The sequence below is a fragment of the Hippichthys cyanospilos genome, chromosome 2, assembly GCF_059441005.1.
Source record: "Hippichthys cyanospilos isolate Australia breed blue-spotted pipefish chromosome 2, RoL_Hcya_1.0, whole genome shotgun sequence".
In the NCBI taxonomy this organism is placed as follows: Eukaryota; Metazoa; Chordata; class Actinopteri; order Syngnathiformes; family Syngnathidae; genus Hippichthys; species Hippichthys cyanospilos.
The window spans coordinates 3,122,871-3,145,588 of NC_142370.1; the positions used below are offsets into that span (position 1 = coordinate 3,122,871).

At 40.7% G+C, this 22,718-nt stretch overlaps 1 protein-coding gene across 5 annotated transcripts in view; it reads right to left on the reverse strand.

The window, feature by feature from the left end:
- The window catches only part of drc7 (dynein regulatory complex subunit 7), a 46,673-nt gene that overhangs the window by 14,117 nt on the left and 9,838 nt on the right, over positions 1–22,718 (reverse strand). For 4 of the 5 annotated variants that reach the window (XM_088401855.1, XM_088401844.1, XM_088401836.1 and 1 more), the window contains 11 exons: positions 21,528–21,722; positions 21,332–21,463; positions 21,051–21,269; positions 19,636–19,761; positions 19,417–19,495; positions 15,934–16,062; positions 15,725–15,853; positions 11,633–11,817; positions 7,709–7,927; positions 7,517–7,627; positions 3,021–3,179 (listed from right to left, as the gene is read on the reverse strand). In XM_088401855.1, the coding sequence (XP_088257981.1) occupies positions 3,021–3,179; positions 7,517–7,627; positions 7,709–7,927; positions 11,633–11,817; positions 15,725–15,853; positions 15,934–16,062; positions 19,417–19,495; positions 19,636–19,761; positions 21,051–21,269; positions 21,332–21,463; positions 21,528–21,722 (1,683 nt within the window). The remainder of the gene's footprint in view (positions 1–3,020; positions 3,180–7,516; positions 7,628–7,708; positions 7,928–11,632; positions 11,818–15,724; positions 15,854–15,933; positions 16,063–19,416; positions 19,496–19,635; positions 19,762–21,050; positions 21,270–21,331; positions 21,464–21,527; positions 21,723–22,718) is intronic. The other variant, XM_088401864.1, reaches the window with a different exon arrangement.

Consider the following 22,718-nt stretch of genomic DNA (forward strand, 5'->3'; position numbering starts at 1 on the left):
TAAAATTCCTAGAAAATCACAATGTAAACTATAGAACAGGTCTGCGGGCTACTCATGTTTACTCGAGGGCATCACGATAGTGTGGAGGATAAACAGCAAGGGAGACAGCACACAGGGGAGAGCCAGAAGAGGTAGAGTGGAGGTCTGATAAAAAAAAAAAAAAACTGACTTTCTGAGTTGCATTGGTCAAGATTTCCAGGATCCACAGGATAAGCGGGTCATCCAAGTAAAAGCAAGAGGAAAGTTCAATAGCCAGAATGTGGGACTGCAGCGTGTTAAACACTGTTGAAAAATCAACAATCAGCAACCTGGCGGAGATGTTAAGAACTTCCAGGTGGGTGTAAATGGAGTCCATCATGAAAATATTTGCATCGTCAACACCTCTGCATGCCCTATAAGCAAATTGAACTGGATCAGTCAGGGGACCGGTTACTCATCAATTGCCTTCATTACTATCGAGGTGAGGGCAACAGGGGGAAGATCATTCAGGGTCCTTGAGTTGGTTTGGGGGGGTATAGGGAAGACTGTGGAGTGTTTCCACAGCAGAGGAATAGTATGGCAATCGAGTGGGTGTTGAACTAATGTCTCTTCCTAGTTGTGCTTCACAGTGCTTCACAGTGCCTAAGGCTGTTGTTATGTCAGGACTCCCTGGTCACCCTGAGTGCTCCCACTACATTCTTGGTCCTGAAGGTGAGTCAAGAGCTGCCACGTCACTCAAACCTGGTATAGACATCATTGATGTAATAAGGAAGGGGGTCACAGCCCTCCACCATTACTTTTCATTACGCTCTTGAGCTCCTAGCTGTTCCAAGGTTAATGATTAGGGTAGATGGTAACTGTTTAGACAGGGATAATACTGTCCACACAAAAGGAGATGTATGATATAAATGTGTCAACTTGTTCATTAATGTCATCAGAGGAGAAGAGGGGGCCATCCCAGTCAGTGGCTTCAAAACATCCTTGAAGAGTGAGGATGCTTTCAGATGTCCACTGCGTGATGTCTTTTGTGACCTTCTTGATCCTCCTGCTGACTGGAATATAAGCAGGGGCAAGGATGGTAGCTGAATGCATCTAGTACAGAGCCATAACATTTATCCAGAGTCTTGCCATACCGAGTGCTGCATATAACACAGACTGTTGCAAACCCACGAGCGACTTGTAAGGGGAGCAGTGGTTGAAGTCACCCAAAATGAACATAGAAGAGTCCGATGACAGTTGTTCAAATGTGTACAGAGTGTTAGAGAAGTGCTTCATAGTGTTGGGTACATTAGCTTTGAGATGAAAATATACGAAGAGAACTCCCTAGGGAGGTTGTCGGGTTGCAGAGAAACAGTCAGAAGTTTAACGATGCCGCCGCGTTGCTTACTGATGTGTTCTCTTTCTCTGTCCAGACGAAGGGGTTGTGAAAAGCCACCAATGCGTGCTGTCAACATCGCTCTTGTTTAACCACAATTTCATCAGTCAGAATAGAAGCAGTTCTGTACTTTTTCAGGAGTGTGACACAAGATTGCATCTCGTTCTGTATGTTGCGGAGGGTATGTTGGCCAGAATAATAGATGGAAGGGCTCATTGTATTTCCAGCATTTCAATCTGGCTTTCACGCCACCCTTCTTTAATCCCCTATTAGTTACGATCAATGCTGCGCCATTTAGTGAGGATTATATGCAGTATGTTCTCTGAAAAGTGGTTTTTAGGGGAATAGCGGAAAGACAGAAGTCGAGGCAGCAGCAGCCGCTGGAGTGAGAAGTCTTTTTTATAGTAAGTGCGTGGGGCCATACCAGAAAAAGTCAAGACAAAAATAAAAAGCATCAGTTCAAGATGAAAAGACAAAAGTAGACACATGACTAAAAGGAGCATATAGCCTCTAAAAATAGCGGTCCTCCTGGTCAACCACACAAGCAGCAACCTTGAAGGCCTCAACCTCTCAGCTGAGTGTGAAGTTTTTTTCAATGTGTTGCCAAACACCTCACATCGGTTTTTGTTTGTTTTCAACCTGTTTGAGCAATTTGACCCATGACTTTATTTTTAATGTCCTAAACAAATAAGTGTTACAGGTGTTACAGTTTGTAATTTATCGCATTTGCCACCATGGTAATGCTGAACAAACCACAACTAGTCATAAACAACAGAGACAAAGCCCTACATGTTAATATTAGTAGTCTTCCATCAACCACGTGCCAAATAAATTTTACATATGAGCAGCTTAGAGGGAACATTGCCCCGTCACTGGCCATCACTTAGCTAACGTTGCACCCGTCTCCCTCGGCCCCTCCCACAGGTGGTAAGTCCATGGGAAGGTTGTATCAATGGACCTCCTTGGTCCATGGGAAGCTAACCCCCTTCCCTCATCCCCCATTGGTTAACAGTTACTGGGCTACAAAATGTGTACTTGTTTGAACCGATCTGTGGTTCAAAAAAGGATTGCTGACTACTGATTTAAAATACGCCCTGTATTGTTGATCATGTTATTGTTTTATATGGTACAAACTTGAAACCAACAGCAGCTGTTGCAAGTTCGTGGTCATGCCAAGCCCCAAATGTACAATAAGCCTTTCTATAAATCAAAAGCATTTATTTTGTGCCTGTGGTATGTTATTTTCCTGAATTCTGTCTTTGCCATAAATGATTCTACAAATGAAGTTAATGGCCGAATAACCTCATTTACATTTAGGTGGATAACAATCTGTAGATTTGACAAAGTATTATATTGATCAATTTTCAAAAATCAAGCCAGTATTATATTGATCAATTTTTAAAAATCAAGCCAACTTCAATGCATCCAAACCTATTACTTTGACTTAAAAATATCCAGACTTTAAATACAAATGACAACTAGAAAACAAAACTTCTCATGATGACAAACACGTTTTGCAACATTTCTCAGACATCAAGTGTTCAACAGGCCAAAAACAGATTCTTATACAATTTTTGCCATTTTAGCTTTAGCTTAGTATCACATCCAAATAGTATTTCGTTATCCCAAATGAGTCAATGCTGTCACATATGAAATTGTTTGGAACCTGGTATGGCATTTGCTTTGTATGTTGGTTGTTATAGTGGAACCAAACCATTTCCTCTCGGAGATCATGGGCCTTGGTGGTGCCAGTGGTGGTCCACGGCGAGAAGTGAAGAAGAATGTCTGCCTCCTCCTGCTCTCTGCAAGCCACAATATCTTGTACCTGTGCACAGGCAAGGTACATTATTGTCAATCATTGCAGTGCTCAGATATCATTGCAAAAATTCACCCCTACCCTCAAGACGTACAGTATAGTATTTTAGCATTATAGGCTGACGCTACAAGAGCCTGAGGGCCAGTCCTGCCAGGCTGGCAAACAGCTTCTGCCCACAGGCCATGCAGATTCTGAACAAATTCCTCACGCACTAATCTGCCTCATCACTAGTCACTTTATCGCATGCACACATGCACCTTATAACCCTGCACAGTGCAGGAAAGCTGCTAAATACATAATATTTTGCACTACATGAAATTTTGCTCATTTGTATCTTCTGTATATCTTTGTCATATGTACTCAGTTTCTTCCATTCAACCTACTCTGTAATATGCTCAGAATGTAAGTCTATCCCTTTATTAGTGGTTCATTATTACTGCCATTATTGCTCTATTACTGTTTTTGTTTTGTTTTCTTGCCTACCTTATTATATGCTCGATTGTGGAACATTGTCTGCTCTGGGGAGTGAACAGAATAAGAATTTCATTGTGTGGTTATTACTGTGCATATGACAATAAAACTCTTGAATCTTGAATTTGCTACAATACTAGAGCAGTCTGACTGGACAGCTTTCAAGCAAAACCGCCTAGTTCTGAAAAGTCCTTTCTATAATTTTTATTTATGATGTTTTCTGATTGTATACATGTATACTATATATACGTAGGACTTACTATACTATTTTGGTCCCAACTTTTAATATGTATGTACAATTTTGATGTTTTTACCTGGGGTTATAAACACATTAGCTATTTAATATAGGTTTGGATTGCCTGCCATTCGGTGAATTCGCCTTATGAGCCCAACCGCGGAACGGATTAATCTCGTGATACGGGGGCCAGCTGGATTGTTTTTATTCTTGTGTTCATTTTATTTCATATTAATTTGCGAAAGTAGTCATGACTCTCCATTAAAGCAATCATTTCAATCAGTTTAATATGTTAATGAAATGTTATTTTTAAATTTGTCAAAATGTGTTTTGTGTCCACAATTGCTTGCTAACAAGGCGATGAAGCCAGGAAAGCTAAATTATTTTTATAATGCTGTTTTTGATGAAATAAGGAGCAGCAACCTTTTTAGGGGGAAATTGACCCGGTTTGTTTTCACAACTTCAGTATAGCTGAAAATTAACAAATAATACTTTTCAAATTGAATATGTTGCTGAATAAAAAGGGCACTTACTGAATGTTTCGTTTAAATGATTTTTTTGTTTAGCTTTGTTTCCACAAACATATGCAATGGGGTCTTTGAAAAATGTGCTTTCTAAAAGGGGTCCCTGACTCCAAAAAGTTTGAGAACCCCTGCAATACACGGTAACATAGAAAATACCAGAATTTGACCCAAAAATTAAGGGTGCGTCCGAAATACAGGTGTGTTGAATATTTGGAAAATTACGGTAATCGATGCTGTATAAGTTGTTTGGAAATTTTATTATTTTTGGACTATCTTATGTTTAGTCTGTTTTTCGGGTCTAATTATTATTTTATGTTACCAAACATTTTGAGAGAAAAGTATCGAAAACATGAAGGATACGAGTCTTGAGGACAGGAATTTTAGACCTATGACTGAGAGCAGCGGTTCTCAAATTGGGTTCCATTCAGTAATTTCGTCCATTAAATTATTTGGGTGTTTTGGAACTCATTTAGTTTATCTTTTAACAGCTACTGATTTGTGCCTTGTTTGGCTCAGTCTTTGTTTTTTGTCGCCGTCTCTGGCCGCTTGTGATAGTGCATTGACAGTGCAGTGATAGCATATACAGAGGAAGGACAGAACATTAGGTTATTATCCATCCCTCCATTTTCTATAGCCGCTTATCCTCAAAAGGTCAGAGGCTTACTGGTGCCGATCCCACCTGGCTTCTGGCAGTAGGAAGGGGACACTCTGAACTGGTGCCAGCCAATTGAAGGGCACACAGAGACCAACAACCATTCACGCACCCAATCACACCTCAGTACAATTTAGTATGTCCAACACACCTGCCGTGCATGTTTTTGGAGTGAGGGAGGAAGCCGGAGGGCCCAGTGAGAACCCACACGGGCTTGGGGAAAACATGCAAACTCCACACTGGAAGACTGGAGCGAGGTGGATTTGAACTTGGGTCCCTTTAACTGTGGGGCAGACATGCTATTCACTGCGCCACGATCCACCCATTGGAATTTTAATTTACAAATGTCTAAAAGTTTTTTTATAAGCACCGTAGTGCATTGAAGAGCTCTCTTTACCTTGGAACTGAGATGTACAACACTGTATATCCACCCGGGCATCCCCATAAGTTTTGAAAAGCAGCGTAGCGCGTGTGTCCAGCCGTGCTTTGGTGTCTCGTTGCTGCCTTGGTTAAACAATTAAGGTTTGCAAATACAGTGTAGCTCCAAACACCAAATCCATCCTTTGCAAACAAAAGGCATTCCCAGCAGAACTATTTGCAAGGGTTAGCTCACGCTCCTGGTAGCGCAGCGAGCCAGAAGAATGGCGAAGTCCAGCTCACATCCTTGTTCACCCAGCCAGAAAAATGTCAGACAAGCTCACGCCCCTGGTAGTCGAGCCAGAAAAATGGCCGCTCATAGTTTGTTGATTGAAAGTGGTGTAAAAAACATGTTCCCCCACCCGGGATAGGTTAGCTAAAAGCTACACTACGCCTTTAATGCAGACCAGTCAGCCGAACACTGCGTAGCTCGATTGCTGAGCATAGAATCTTCTCACTGCAATGAGTATCCACTCACATCATGAGTGACCTCACGTGAGGCCTCTAGATCTTATGACACCATTGGCTATTACAGCTGTCTATTAAGTATACAAGCTGCTCACATATCCATCTGCGCTTGCGCAGAAGCCCGTGTTGAAGTGAATGCCCTAGTGTCTTCGGGAATAAGCAGATTACATACAGCCTGGCGACACAAGTTTGCTTAATTCTAATTGACTAAAAACTCCAACTTAAAACTACAACACTGGCAGGAGTGTAAACAAATAGATATAATAAGACACGAAAAGAACAGAATATGGATAATAATTTTATCTATAAAATATATAAATATAATATATTTAGTAAAATCTAAAATGAAATTGACTTTCATTATAGTTATTATAATTATTATAGTTTACTGTAGTCATGATAATGATGCCAGGTTATGTTAGGCCAGCAGAGAAGGCTTTATATATATATATATATATATATATATATATATATATATATATATATATATATATATATATATATATATATATATATATATATATATATATATATATATATGTACAATTGTTTTAACAAAGTTAAAAACAGTTAATAAAACTTTATAGTGTGTCTAAAATGAATGGGCAGCCAGCGTAAGGATACAAGGACGACTAGTGTGATTGCACCTTTTTTCCTCCTACTCAGCAAACGGGGCGCTGCGTTTGGGACAATTTGTAATCGGCCAAGTGCTGGCTGGTTGAGACCAACAAAGAATTACTATAGTCCAAGCTTACTGTAACAAAAGTGTGGATATGTTTTTCAAAATGATTTGTGGAGAGATACAGTCTTACTCTTGATAGAAGTCTCAACTGAGAAAAGCTTGTTTTGACGATAAAGCTCATTTGCTTGTCAAATTTAATATCACTGTCTCAAATAAAACCGAGTTTCCTTGCAAACGGATGTCAGTGAGTATTAATAGTTCAAATGGCACTGTCATAGCCATCCAGGAGGTTTTGTTGGCCAAATTAAATGATCTCAGTTTTGCTTTTATCCAAGGGAAGAAAGTTTACTTCTATCCAAGACCGGATGTCACTAAGGCTGTCTAATAGAACCTGAACAGAGAATGGGTTATTTGTTTTTAACAGCAGATAGCTCTGGACAGCATCAGCTAAACAATGGAAGGAGACATTGTGTTTTCTGAAAATAGATCCCAAAGGTAACATAAATGGAAAATAGGAGAGGGACCAAAGTAGAACCCTGAGGCACCCCATAACTCAAAGGGGAAGTGTGGGAGGAATATTGCCCCAGCTGGTCAGAAAAGCTTCAGAAAAGAACAGTGCATAAATGCCCACAAAGTGTTAAAAGGGATCCCTGACTCCAAATCGTTTGAGAACCTCTAATATAGATCTTCTGATGAGGACCCTCAATATATATTTTTTTATGGATTTCAAGCAAGAAGATGGATGGACTGAACGGTTTACAAAAATAGTAAAACATATGGGATCTGTTTTAAATCAATACCAACCTCACCTGGCACCTCCTCCTCCAACAAGTCAGAGTGACAAAATGTCATGTGATCATGAATACAAAGAACTGACGAAGAATAAAGTGGCCTCACCTCTTTCTTGGAATTCTTGATCTGGAGAACCACATCTTTCTCAGCCATGACCAGGTCTGATAGATGGTCATAGAGAGCCAGTGTGTGGAGGGGTTTCTGGTTGGGATCCACCTAAATAAACAAACAAAAACAATGTCACGGTGCAGCATCTCTTAGTGTTGACTGACAAACACACTGTTTGGGTATGCGCACGTGGAAGCCAGACACCATTTCGGCCCTGAAGGCCTCCGATTTGTGTTGCTGTTTATTTGACTTTCGCGGTTTGAGGAAGGTCCTTCTGCACGGAACGAAGCGATGCTCCTCCAGATGGTATTTCACCTCAATCTTCCTCTGTGAAGCTACGAACACTCGTTCAGCCACATCGTCATTGGCATTCTTCTTTGGATTCCTGTGGAAACGCTCCAACACTTTCTGTGTATACAAAAACACACAAACCCACACACACACTATTTTTGTATGAAAAAAATGAAGAAGAAAAATCCTGATAATAAATATCACACATTTAAATTCATCACACATACACAGACTTTAGTTTTTCTTCCTTAGAGGGACCAAAAAAAGATACTTAGATGCTGGCGCACACTGGCCTCCCTGGTGGAGTGTGCATGTTCTCCCCAAGCCCATGTGGATTTCCCCCTGGGCACTCCAAGCTTCCTCCCACATTGCAAAAACATGCATGATAGGTGAATTGGATACTCAAAATTGTCCTTAGGTGTGTTTGGATGTGTGAATGGTTGTTCCTCCCTGTGGGCCCTGCATTTGGCTGGCAACCAGCTCAGGGTGTCCCCCGCCTACTTCCCGTAGAAAGCTGGGTTAGGCACCATTAAGACAGCTACCCCAGTGAGGATAAGCAGCGATAGAAATGGATGAATGGATGGATTAAGATTATGTTAGAACTGGGCCTTACCAGCAACTACGATGTGCAGCGGGACTACACTCATTGTGTATCATAGCTGAGTCCTCCATTGCAGCAGTCAGTCACATTACAACTGCTGTTGTACACTTCCTGCTTTGTGGAATTCTGTATCAATAAATTTGCAACGAACAAACTTTGCTCCCGTCGAAACCAACAAAATTTGCTGTGTGAAATGTTTTCGGCTTTTGAAAAAGAGTAGGCGACCAGATCTTGGAAATCTATCCCACTTGCAAGACGTGCATCAAAAGCACGCCATTACTTTAAAACGAAGTAAGTACACCAACATGATGTAACATTTACAAGAGAACTGTTTGACAAACTCAAGGTATTGTTAAAGGGCCAAGATCATTGTATGTTTTCCATGTTCCACTGTTCAATATATGCATAAATGTTACATTTGGCACATCTGTGAGTTAATTTCTTATTTAATATGAGTTTTATGGGACCAATATTTCTAACTAGGTAGCAATACGCCTCATGTGGCTGCCTTGCCCCGCTTTTATGATGTGATTTCAATGCTACAAACATTATATATATATATATATATATATATATATATATATATATATATATATATATATATATATATATATATATATGAAGCAAACATCCATCCATCATTTTGACTGCTCATCCTCACGAGGTTCACAAATGATGGAGGGTACCTCAAAAGAGTGAATAACGGGGCCAAAAACAGGCATTACTGACATTACAATCCAAACCAATGTCAATACACTGCTCTCTTTAACTCTTGTTCCTCCTATTACATCAATCCCTGCGGGAACCCAATATTCCCAACAATACTTACGCTCATGGGTGAATTATTAGGTATTGTACATATACAGTGATCCCTCATTTATCGCGGGGGTTACATTCCAAAAATAACACACGCAAAGTGAAATCAGTGTAGTCAGCTTTATTTATCTATTATTTTACAATGCAATATACAATATATTTTAAAGCCCAAAATTTGTTTAAAAGAATTATTTTATTATAGTAATACAACGTTGGAAACATTGTCACTCACGTATTTCACAGTCCCAGCTGTGCCACTCCGCTTTAGTGTCTGTTTCTACTGAAGGCGCAGGAGTCTTTCTCCGAGAGAAGAACATTGTTATGGGTAGTTCTTGGCGGAACATGAGCACATGCATAGAGACAGCTACAATTACAAAGCATCTCAGAATATATCCCAATTAAAAGCCCTGGATAAACTGTGATGTGAGGGCCAAATTACATACAAGCGCATCTGCTTTTGTTTCAGGCACCGCTGAGGACTACAAAAAGGCCAGATATGACCTGAGTAGAGCCATCAGAGTGGCCAAGAGACAGTACAGGCAGAAGCTGGAGGGCTATTACTCCACGCTGTCCCTCGACACATCATGGACTATCGACAGAGGAGCAGCGCAGTCACATCCAGCCAAGCCACACTACCAGATGAGCTGAATGAGTTCGACGCCCGCTTTGACATTAAGATTCTTGATCAGCAGAGAAAGATGCTGGGCGTGGAGTGTGCACAGGACCCTCCTCTCATGGTGACACCAGCAGATGAGCGCAAGGTTTTGAGCAAAACAAACCCGCAGAAAGCAGCTGGTCCAGATAATGTCCACAGCCATGCACTCAGGGTTTGCTTGTCAGAGATAGCTGATGTGTCCCTTGCACAAGCCTCTGTCCCCACCTACTTCAAGGCCATCACCATATTGCCTCTCTCCAAGCAATGCACTGTGAATGCACCTATTGAACACCGTCCCATGGCGCTCACCCCAAGCACAATGACGTGCTTTGAGAGGGTCATCATGACTCACATCAAAAAGACCATTCCAGACACCGTGGACCCTCTACAATTTGCATATCGTCAGAATCGGTCCACGGATGATGCAGTCAACACCGCCATCCACACAGCGCTCACGCATTTAGAGGGCAAGGACACGTATGTAAGAATGCTCTATGTCGATTACAGCTCAGCATTCAACACAGTCATGCCTGACAAACTGACAGACAAACTCCTTACACTCGGTCTGGCAACCCGCCTCTGCAACTGCAACTACCTTATCATTTGCAGACTAAGAATTTCATTGTGTGGTATTATTACTATGCAAATGACAATAAAACTTTTGAATTGTGAATCTAACAATGAGTGTTAGTTTCATGAGGGAGACGGGCACTCTGACAAGACACGTGATTGGCTCCTGGTGTGACCATCGACCAATGAGGGCAGGAGCGGATACTACTCCTGCTTGAGAGTAGATTACATCGCATGCTGTTAGGTAGACATGGAAGAACAGAGATGTGAAATAAGTAAGCATATGTCAAGACTTATTTAACATTTTCAACCAACTGAACCGTTTGATGGTGAAAAAAAATAAAATCAATAAATATAAATTTATCTGAGTATTAACACAGGAGCATCAATATTTCATTTTAACAAGAGGTGTAAAACATTGTGCTGATTTTTTTTCTCTATCGAAATATATATTTTTTTTTAATATTCTGAGTCTTGACATATCACTGATATGTTTCAAACTGCAAAAACGGTGGACATGAAGTAATAAGGTTACAGATTTGTTTGCATTGTTGTTATGATCACACTTTGATTTCTTCCTGATTTACAGTATAGTATAATGTATGTACAGTAGCATGTTTGTGTCACACGAGTGGCAGTTGTGTTGTCATTGTGAATGCTTATTCCAAGTCAACCCTTATGTGCCGTATGGTCAGTCTGTGGCACTCTTCTGAAACATCAGAATAGCTAAAAAGGAACCAAATACAGCATCGGGCTTAAACTTGCAATTGGAGAAATAAACTCTATGTAGGTTTATGCATGATTTCGCGTATTTTGATACTCTTTCATGAATATTGTTGGGCCTGTTGCAGTCAAGGTGAATTAATTGTTTGCTGGAAAAGTCATACATATATTCAGATATTCGAAAAATTTGGAAAAAAATCATTTGAATGGCATCACAGTCGCAATTTAAATGATAAAATCACTATTAGAATATTTACCATCATCGTTAAATATCAGAGACAAAAACATCCGTGGGTGTTTTTTGCAAATTTGGCCAATACAACTGAAATGAGCTTGCTAACAACCTGAGAAAGAGAAAAAAATGACACTACAATAGACAATGAAGCATCTATGTTGGATGTCACCAGAAGTGATTTACGAGTAGAGGTCGCTCTTCTGGCTCTGCGCCACTGCTTACCTCTGGCAACTGGACTTTGCTGTCAAAGATGACTTGTCTGTAGTAAAGAAAGTCCTCCCGGCCCTTGAAGCTCTCTGTCATCTCCTCTGGTGTGTCCACGCGCCGCACCAGGCCATCCACACGAGCGCCACTAAATTCCATCTCATGCTCAACACCATGTGTTCGAGTGGATGTGAATCTGTGAACTGAAAATGAAGGAAGTTGCGTCTATATATATATATATATATATATATATATATATATATATATATATATATATATATATATATATATATATATATATATATATATCAAATATTAGGTTGTTATCATTATATGTTTATTTCTTGTCTAGAATAGTGTGCATTGCTTTCCATCTATGCAGTCCTAGTTCATCTCGCCCCAGTCCTTATATAAAGCTGTTGACGCAGAAAAGTGTGAACTGGGACCTTGGCCCAGCTGTTGGCGGCGTCCTGCTGGCTCATTTTGTTATGTCTAGTAATATGCAATGCTTTGCTGAATGAATAAAAAGCAGGCGGGGACGGTTGGGCTTCGAAAGGTGTTGGCAAGCATGAGAATGTAAGCCAAGCCTTCCCTTTTGGGGCAAAGAAAAGTCAGTCTTTGTTGGTCTGAGTTACTATTTTGCTGCTTAGCAGCTGGGCTTGTCTTAGTCTTCTTTTAAAGATAACCCTGACAGTCTTACAACTTGCATTAACTAATAGTGCTTTAAAACAAAATGAAAATGATAATTGAGAAAGAAAGAGGCGAAGCAAAAACAAACTGTTATGCTCTCGTATTTTTTACATTTTTACACCTTTTTCATGATTTGGGAATTGTTTAAATTAGAATGATTAGTTTCCAGCTCCTAATTTTGAGAATAATTCCATCAGGTCTCTACTCAGAATCTTAAACTGGTCAAGATCAATGAAAAGATTGCATGGGTTGCAAAACCAAAGCCAACATTTGACATTGGTCCATTTTGTTTGACTATTTGACTAGGCTCTCCAAGCCCTTGCTGGCTTTGGACATGAGGGCTATGGGGCGTCAGTCATTGTGACTGGTCGCCTTCTGCTGCTTGGGATTGGGAATGATAGTGCTTGATTTGAAGCAGGTGGAGACATAGCTGAAGGAAAAGGACCGATTTAAATACACCCAACAGCTAGTAAGCACATGCCCTAAAGACCCATCCTGGAATGCCGTCTGTGTCAGCTGGCTTCCTTGCGTTTATCTGCTTGAAGAAAGCATGCGGTCCTCATCAGCACCGGAGATGGAATTGGGCATGGGGATGTTCCAGAGGCCATCTGCATTGCCCGCCCCATGTCTGTATTAGGGCGTGGTGGGTACTTGATGTTGGACATGGAAAAAGAGGCCAACCTAGGGGTTCTTGCAGAGGGATCAAAGCCGACAGAGGAGGAGTTTAAGTTGTCTGGAAAGGTAGGCGATATGTATTGGTTCTGCTGTGTGCTCCTCCTTGAAGTCTGTTATGGCTTAAAGCCCCTTCCAATGGCGCGTTGGGTTGTTGACGCTGAGTTTTGACTCCATTTGTTGACTATAGTCCTTCTTTGCCTTTTTATAGGTGCTCTAAGTGCATAACGTGCATTTTTATAGTCCTCTGCTGTGCCTGATTCATAGGCTACATTCCCTGTGAGGAGAGCCCGATGCACTTCGCTGTTAATCCATGGTGTGTCATTATTTCTGACGAATCCAACATCGGAAGATAACAGTGGTTGAGTGTGTTTTTGCCTCGCATCTTAAAATGAATATGTTTATATAACTTAGGCATAACTTTTGTATAGTCCACATGATTAAAGTCCCAAGCAATGACCAGCAAAGTGTCTGGCTGTGCTGTCTCCTGTCTGCTCATCAAAACATGGAACTCTTCAAGTGCGGCATTCTTGTTTGCCTGTGGTGGAATAATAGACTGCAGCTAACGTGACAGATACAAAGTTGCCATACAGGGCGGCACTGCAGCAGGAGACATTACCAGTTTGGTGAACAAACTGTTAACAGTAGAGATGTTGCTTTGACTTGCCGATGACATGTAGCCTTGAAAAAGCACTATGTGCCCGTCCGAATCTTGCGCTAACATCTTTTTGTGCAGAGTTGTCTTTAACTGATAAGACTTGCCATATAGGTAAAGTCCTCAACATAGTTGAGAGTGCGTGACTTTACTGTGATAGTTACATCTGGGGTGGTATTAATGCACACTTTTGAGCAGTAATTTGGCCAATATACTGTCAATTGGAATAAAGTGACATATGTGAATGCCGAACACAATGCCATAGTTCTTTCACAAAACCATAACCGGTAGATTTATTTCCCAACCCAAATAACTACATTAGATCTTTTTTTTTTTTTCAGGGGGGTTAACATGACGAAAGGAACTCGTTTTTTTTGATCAATTGATAAGGGCGTGAGTTTGTATTTCCAGGCAGCAGTGCAGTCGATGACCTGATGCCAAACTGAATCTGATATAAATAAATTTTGCTTTTGAACTATTGGAGTACATTTCATTACGTGTGGATTTTTTTTCAAATTCTTTTATGTCACATTTCATATTTCACACTTTCTTTCATATGTCACATTTATTCAGATGCCGCACCAAAACAAAGAGTCAACATTTAAAATGCAAACAATTACAAGAGAATCGGAATTTTAGTCCTGGTTCCAATCATTTCCAAAGGTGGGCATCTTGCATTTTTTTTTTTTTTTGCTAGTCCGTCAGTTGTCGTTGCAACACCCCCCCTCCCCCGTCATTGTCGGTTTGCCATTTCTTTCACACCAAAAAAGTCGTATGTCTGTTCTGTCTGTCTGTCAGACCATCGCTGGTCTGAAAATCTGTCTTTCTACTAAAAATATGAATATTTTAATCTCTGAAATCTCTCAGTACTCTATATTACTGCCTTAAACATAATTATATATATATATTTATATATATATATAAATGTCATTTCATTCATACAAGTTTAGAACATAGGCTATAAATTCACAATAATGTTAGTCTCTCAGGAGCTGCCGTGCCAATACGTCATCAAACCTAGAGCGAAAACGTGTGCGCAGTCGGAACTAAACTGCAATTAGGGGTGACATCCACTCAGGAGCACATATATGCTCTATATGGCTATTTACTTATTTGGATCGTTTGTATGGCTTGAGCAACCATCATAGGGGATGGTTACTGTACATTAGAAAAAAAAAAAGTCACATTTGACCACGCCATCTGTCACCTACATTAAGTTAAAAGCAAGGTTTTGTTGATCTTAAATTTACTAAATAATGCATTTTATTAGGATATTTAAAAACTTTGCATTTTCTGGTTCAGAACCAATCAGTTTGAACATGTAATTTTGATATGTGGCGATGGGTTACTGGAATGACATCAACTTTTTGCCTGCAGAAACGCATCCCAGAATGCTTTGCTTAACTATCTGCAAGCAATGTATTTATGGAAAACATATTATCTCTAACATTTCATTTTTAACATTGTTTTTTTACTTTATTTCTGTACAATAATTTCACTGAGCAAGATTGCGTGATTGCGAAAGATTCAGACTGCAAAGCGGGTAATTTAACTAAGGCAAGTTATTCATTTATCTTGATAGATTCTTCTGTTGACAATGTAAAGTGCCATTATTTTATGGCCAATGTAGGCAGACAATGCAGCAAAGAAACGTATGTAATGTAAATGTAATCATGTTAGATATCTTATTTGACCTCTATGGCTTCTTCCTGACAGCCAGACAATTACACATACAATTAAATGGCTTGAGCAGGTCTTATGTGTCACGGTTCCATTAAAAACATTCACAATTAGTTACATGTCACCAATTGGTTACCATGCCACACTACAAGTACAAAGAAAGGTTGTGCTAAACTTGAGTTGACTAAATAATGCCTTTTATTAGAAAATTTAAAACCTTCGATTTTGCATTTCCATGTTCAAAGCCAATCAGAGTGAGCTTGTCACTTTGCGGAACGCCCACTTGAATCTCATCCACTTCCAATGAATCCCAGAATGCTTTGCTCAACACTCTGCGATGAATTTCTTTATATATATCATATTTAAAATGCAAAAAAAAAAAAAAAACATATCTCTTGCATACACGCTCTTACATAAAAGGTGAAAGTGTCGTCCTGGTGTGAACCGCTCAGTAGTGACGCCTGTCCCTTTGTTGACTTCTCGCTCCCTCAGATGGTCGTTTCTGTTCTGGTACCACTCCTTCACTGTCACCACCTCTGTGTCTGCAACACTCACACAAACACACACACGATTTAACAGTTATGTAAAAACCTCATCATCACACATCCGTGTGTATACTCACACTCCAGGTCCTTGTAGACGGTCAGTCGGGTCACCAGACCGTCTAGTCGCATGGAGGGCGCAAACCTTAACAGTTCGGCTTTCTTGTAGCGAGTCAACTTCCTGCCTCCTGGCCAACGAGACTCCAAGTCTGAACACAACATGATATTATAATATAATTCATGTATCATGTCACTGACATTCCATCCCAGTGAGATATGCCCGGAACACCTCACCAGGGGGACATCCGAGAGGTATTCAATCCAGCTGTCTGAACCACCTCATCTCTAAGGGTGAGCTCAGACACCTTGTGGAGGAAACTTATTTTGACCACTTGTATCTGGGATCACGTTCTTGTGATCACAACCCACAGTTCATGACAATAGGTGAGGGAAGGAACATAGATCAACCGGTAAATAGAGAGCTTCGGCTCAGCTCTTTCTTTATCCAACAGACAGGCGGTACAGAGTCTGCATTATAGCAGAAGCTCCACCGATCCACCTGCTGATCTGCCGTTCCATCCTACCCTCAGTCGTCAAAAGAACCCTAAGAAACTTGAACTCCTCTACTTGGGGCAGGAACTCATCCCCGACCAGAGAAGGCATTCCACTGAGGGACATGGTCTCATAATTGGAGGATCTTCTTCCGAGCCGCTTCACACTGCTGCAAACCGCTCCAGTTAAAGTTGGCAGTCATGGCCTGAAGAAGCCAATAGGACCAAATCATTCACAAATACTTGCTTCTCAAGTATCTGCAAATACGTGCTTCTCAAATAGAGGGCCAGGCCCCCCTGGGAGGGGGGCATGGATGACCCCCAAAAAAGGCTTTGTTATTGTCATGTGAAGTGGCATTGCAATAAAATCATCATTTTCAGCTTTTTTTTTCTTTAAGTTTAAGTTTAACACTGACACACTGGGTTATTTTTTTCTGTTTTAGACCCGTATAAACACTGTAAAAAATAAAACTTGTTGAAAGTTGATTTTTTTTTTTTTGCGTTTTTCTTTTGTTCATGTTAGGATACATTTTTAGGTATACAGTATACCTGCACAATTTGTATAGATAATAATGTTATTTAAAATCAGTGGTGGGGGGGAGCAAAAAAAAGTTTTCTCTTTCCTTGGGGGGGGTTGGCAAAATATTATTGAGAAGCATTGCCATAACCTGACCCCTTCAACACTTTGGCTGTGCCTAGAGATAGTGTCCATAAAGGCAATGGAAAGTAACAATTAGTGACAAGGGCAGCGTTGGCGAGGGACACATTTTCAAAGTCCACAAAACACAATGCAGACCCATTGGCGAACGCCAATGCACCCTCAAGGATCCTGCGGAGGGAGAGAAGAGCTAGTCCACGGTCGGGATGAAAACCAAAATGCTTCTCCTGAATTCAAGGTTCGACATCCTGACGGGACATCCTGTCCAGCACCCCTGAATAGACTACTGGAGAGGCTGAGGAGTGTGATCCCTCTATAGTTGGAACACACTCTGGTCCTCCTTTTAGAAAGGGGGACCCCAGCACCAGTCTGCCAATCCAGGGGCACTGGCCCCAATGTCCACGCAATGTTTTAGAGGTGTGTCAACCAAGACAACATTCAGAGCCGTTAGGAATCTGGGCAGGTCGCATCCATTCCGGGGCTTTTTTTGACCACCTCATAACATGGGTTATACCATTTTTCCTAAAGTTGCATGGATTGAATGGAAATGTTCTATGATCTTTTTTTTCAGATAATGCATATGTAGTCGTACACACATAAGATGAACTAAAAATAAATAAATTAATTCAATGAAACACTATCCATGGGAAGGAAAAGGCACCCACTGTGACAGTCATGATGTCATTGGCACTATGTGCTATAACTACTGTGCTGAAAAAAAAGTACATTTAAAAAGAAAGATAAGATTGATTGGTTATGGTTATGATGATTGGTTATGACTGACTGGTTGTGAAGAGAACAAAGCTGCATGTCTGTTAATGGCCCAAATGGTGACCCACACTTATTGTGAATCTCTTCAAGTAGGTTGAAGGATTTTACCTGCGCTGAGCATTAGCACGATGACGCGCGATGCTGATGCTAATGTTAAATTTCCACTTTGTCATTGAAGTGATCATCATTCTATTTGGCACCAGCATGGCAACTGGTCACTTCCGCTTTTAAGTTGCAGTGCTGCTCTTGATATTGCCTATAAAAGTAATGTTTTTGTGTATTGTAATGGTCATTGTTGTCAGGCATGACGAAGCCTGCGGAGGATGAGTCATTGTCATTGTTATTATTGAACATGAACGTAAATTGCGGCAGGCAGCCAAGACCACATTTTGTTAACTGTTTTTTCAGTTTCTTTCAATGAAATAAACGATCAAACAGAACAACAACGAGGTAATTCCTTTAAAACATGCAAGGGCATTTCAGTATTATAGACAACGGACAAATGTGTTTGATCCATTTGCAATTATTATTATTGTTATTATTATTTTAATGTTTCATGAAATTTTTTGGAGCCTGGATTAAACATCGCCATGGGCTGGAATTGTATGTTTTACATACCTGATTTAGAGCCTTTAGTGAGTACAAAACATCAGATGTTGAGAGAGGGACAAGATAAATGTCAAGTGTTTCATACGAATTGGTGTTTCTTAAACTGCAGAATCGGAAGAAGCAGTATCACTATTAATGGCCTAAGAATTGTCAAAGATATGGCTGGCGTTTTTGAAATGGTAATTGAAGAGATTAGACATTTCATATTCAACACAAATTTAATGCATTAATTTGGTTTAACCTTTGTGGAAGAGCAGCTAATTGCTTATTTTGTAGCCCTTTGTTTTCCAGAATTTAGAATGGTCATTTGATGTGTTTAGTGTTTCTGACACAGTCATTGAAGCAAATGATCGCTGATGTTTGAAAATACCCCTGCAGATAGGTATTTATAGGGGGCATTAGTTGGGATGACCATAAGGGTCCCTTTACTTGTTTTTGCTGTGCCAATTCTAGTTTATTTCTCGATAAAAGAACCGGACAAAGGTTCCCGGAAAACCTTTATAGGAGCTTCTAGAATTGTGTATAATTGGCAAGATCGGGGATGCACTGAATGGGAGCGCCATTTGTGCAGCGATCGTTAGATCATGACGTTAAGTGTGAAGACGATTCGGAAGGTGACAAGGCTTTTAAAAGGATTAGTATAAACAGGAGTTAAGGACATAATGGTTGAAATAGTTAAAATAGTCCAAACAAGTGATGAGCTGATAGGGTCAATAATAATATCAGTGAGGGATGAATAGAGTCCAAACGAAGGAATACTGACTAGATTGTAATTTGATGTGCATGACGTGGACGTCATGGGTAAACGTCCAAAATAATGTTGGGTGTGCTGATTGATGCCTGAAATAACCTTCAATGTAATTTAAGATGCCTCATGTTATTGTGGTCCCTTATTCAACCGTAGCTGCATATACCAATATTGCTGAACACAGTGCAATGTTTGAGGGATAGCAGTGGGATCAGACATTGACTACCTTCTTTGGAAATGTTGATGGAAGTGACCCAGGATCTTGGCATCTCAAAGACACGGGCCTCCTCTTCCTCTTCTTCCTCCTTCACACAAAAACCTTCACCAATGTCTTTCTTTTGAATTGTTAATCTGTTATTTTGCTGCAGTGGATTGTCAAGTTCCAAATCTGTCTGTTTTATCAACACACCCATGCAAACGCATGTGTGCGCACATACATACTTACCCATGTCATGCCCATCATTTTCATCTCTTTCCTCTTCAGGAGGTTGATGCTTAGTTGTCTTTTACTGGTGACGCCAAACAAGACAGGCTCCCACAATTTGATGTCATGCAGATCATATACCAGATCCTTCACACACACATACACCCACACACACACACACACACGCAAACACACGCACACACGAAGCGCTAAAGTGATGTGAAAAACATGAAAATATGAGTGGAAATGGCAGCCAGCCCACATTAGCCATTTAGCAGCTATCAACCAGCTATGGTCAATGGACCAACGTAGTATCTGTTTTATGTTTTGATCATGCATATGTGTAAAAAAGAGTTATGTTTAGACCATTTGTCATAAAACCAATTGGTACAGTGCAGTGGGTGCATTTGCTCATATGAATGTAAATATATATAACATCCATCCATCTAATTCACAATCACACTGAAGAGCAATTTAGAGTGTCCAATGTACCTACCACACATGTTTTTGGAATCTGGGCCTTCTGCCTCAAAATTCAGATTTCAATTCCAGCTCACCCCGCCCTTTCTGTGTGGAGTTTGCATGTTCTCCCCATGCTCACATGGGTCTTCTCCTGGCACTCCGGTGTCTTCCCACATTCCAAAAACATGATTGGCTGGCAACCAGTCCAGCGTGTGCCCCATCTACTGCCCGAAGACGGCTGGGATAGGCAACAGCAGTCTAGCAACCCTAGTGAGGATATGGCACTGTAGAAAATGGATGGATGGATTTTTTTTTTTCATTAAGAATATGTTGCAAATACATTGAATCATTGTGTCAGCAACATTTGCCATTGGGGATAGGACCATTGTTTTTGCCATAAAATTGTCAAATACTATTTAGAATGGCATAATGCAATGCAGTGGTTTTGGTATTGAGCCAATGAGATGTAGCATATTGATATACCTCCAAGGTGCAAGTGAACCAGGCATCCACACAAATAGCTTCACTTTGCCACATCTAATTTGGCTGCGATGTGGACATAATTCAAAGAAGCAGTCTATGTATATATTTTGTAGATATTGTATACACATTTGCTACACAAATCAGATGAAATATATACCACAAAGTGCTGTCTGTAACTTAATAATACCACCTACACATGAATTTCATGTGTCCACCTTGACTGGGCTCTGGCAACAAGTCTAGATGGACGATGACGATTGGTGAAATTTACTGGCGAAAGTAATGATGGAGGCATGTTTAATATTACAATGTCAAACTCTGCCGGGCTATTGTTTGGTAATAAGGAGCGGCAAAATTTATTGAGACGCCCACCCCGGATGTTTACATTTGAAGGCATATTCATTATTCCTGAACTGTATTTTTCTTGTGTCTCACAATTATTTATTGTTACACAATACCAAGAACTTTCCATTAAAATTTTCAGCACTCACAGCACAGCCATCTTTGCAGTCCTGCAAGTTGACATAGTAGTTTAAGTTGTTCCACACACTCTCGATGCCTAGAAAATGCTCATATGTGGTGCTGTGGCTTCTTCCTGTCAGTGGGTCCAGAAAGAAGTTCTCCTGGATGCTGCGGCACCCAGCCAACACCAGGACCCAGCAGTGGACCCGCAAACCACGCAGGGGATCAACAGGTGGCAGTGGAATCTCCTGCTCAGGTCAAATGTTGTTATCGCACAAACCAAGTGCACTAAGCAGTCTCTTCAAGTTACCTCCTGTTGTTTTTCTTTGGCTTCGGCCTCTTCCTGTTTCTTCTTGGCCTGTTCTGTCAAGAACCGACTCTTTGGCTCACGCTGAAATCTGCTCCCATGGTCACTGTCAGCAGATTGGTCAGAGGCTGCCGCCTGCACAGCACCAACAAAAATCCACTGAGCTAATGCATACTTGGTGAACCGCTTTCTTTCCTACCTTTTCCTGTGCCTCCAGCAGGGGGCAATCTTGCAGTCTTTGATCAAGCGCACACATCTCTTTGCTCGCGTAGCCACTAACGCAGTAGGCATCGTAGTTGGCGCCCAACAGCAAACTGCACAGTACAGCAGCGTACTCGAAACAAGTTGCTGTCTGACTATGCAACACGGAGGTGGCCGAGAACAGGAACCTGGGCTGGACATAGACACACTTTTACCATTTAAACATCCACATTTTTTCCAATGCAAAGGTTCTCAGTATTTCCATTTTTTTTTCATTTTCATTTTCATTTTTTTTGCTGGTCCGACATTTGTCAGAGCCCTGCCTTCTTTCAAGCCAGACGAAATTATAATCATCGGTCCGTCACTCGCCAATGTATTTTTGCCAAACCTTATGCCACCACTAGAGGGCAACATTTGACTTTTTTTCCCTGCAAAGTACTGCTGAGGTTGTATTTACTCAATACATCTTTAATTAGGGAATTAACAAACTTCTATCTTGCATTCCCAAGGCAAGAGTCAATCAGAGAAAAGATGCAAATTTGGTCTGCATTCATTAATTACTTGAAACGCATCCCAGATTGTTCTCATCTGCAAGAAATGAAATCAGGACCAAGACAGAAAGCAACTACCGTCACATTGACTGCAGGCTGATTGCAGTTTGAACTTTAAAGATGCAGCAATATAGCACATAAACATCCACTTAAACTAAATTTCAATGAGCAAAAAGGTGCGTGGTGGGCTAACAGACATATGACATAATATTTATCCTGAGGATTACAACAACAGATGAAAATTGTAATTCCGACTTTTTTTTTTTTTTTTTTTAGCATTCCTGGTAATGGTAAATGGACTTTCACTTATATAGCGCTTTTCTACCTTGGGTACTCAAAACACTTTACACTAACTAGTCATTTACCTACTGATGACGCGGCATCAGGAGCAACTGAAGTTTCATTGTCTTGCTCAAGGACACTTCGACATGGTCTTCATGGTCGGGGGATCAAACCCACAGCCTCTCAGCTGGGAGACGACCACTCTACCACCGAGCCATGCCGCCCCATTCCTGTCATTCTTTCTGCGAAATGGGTTTCCGTCGGCGACGGACTGACGGACAGTCCATCAGTGCTGACGAAGTGCCCGTTAAAAAATGACATTTTACAGTTTTTGTTGGTTTTTTTTTTGGTGGGGG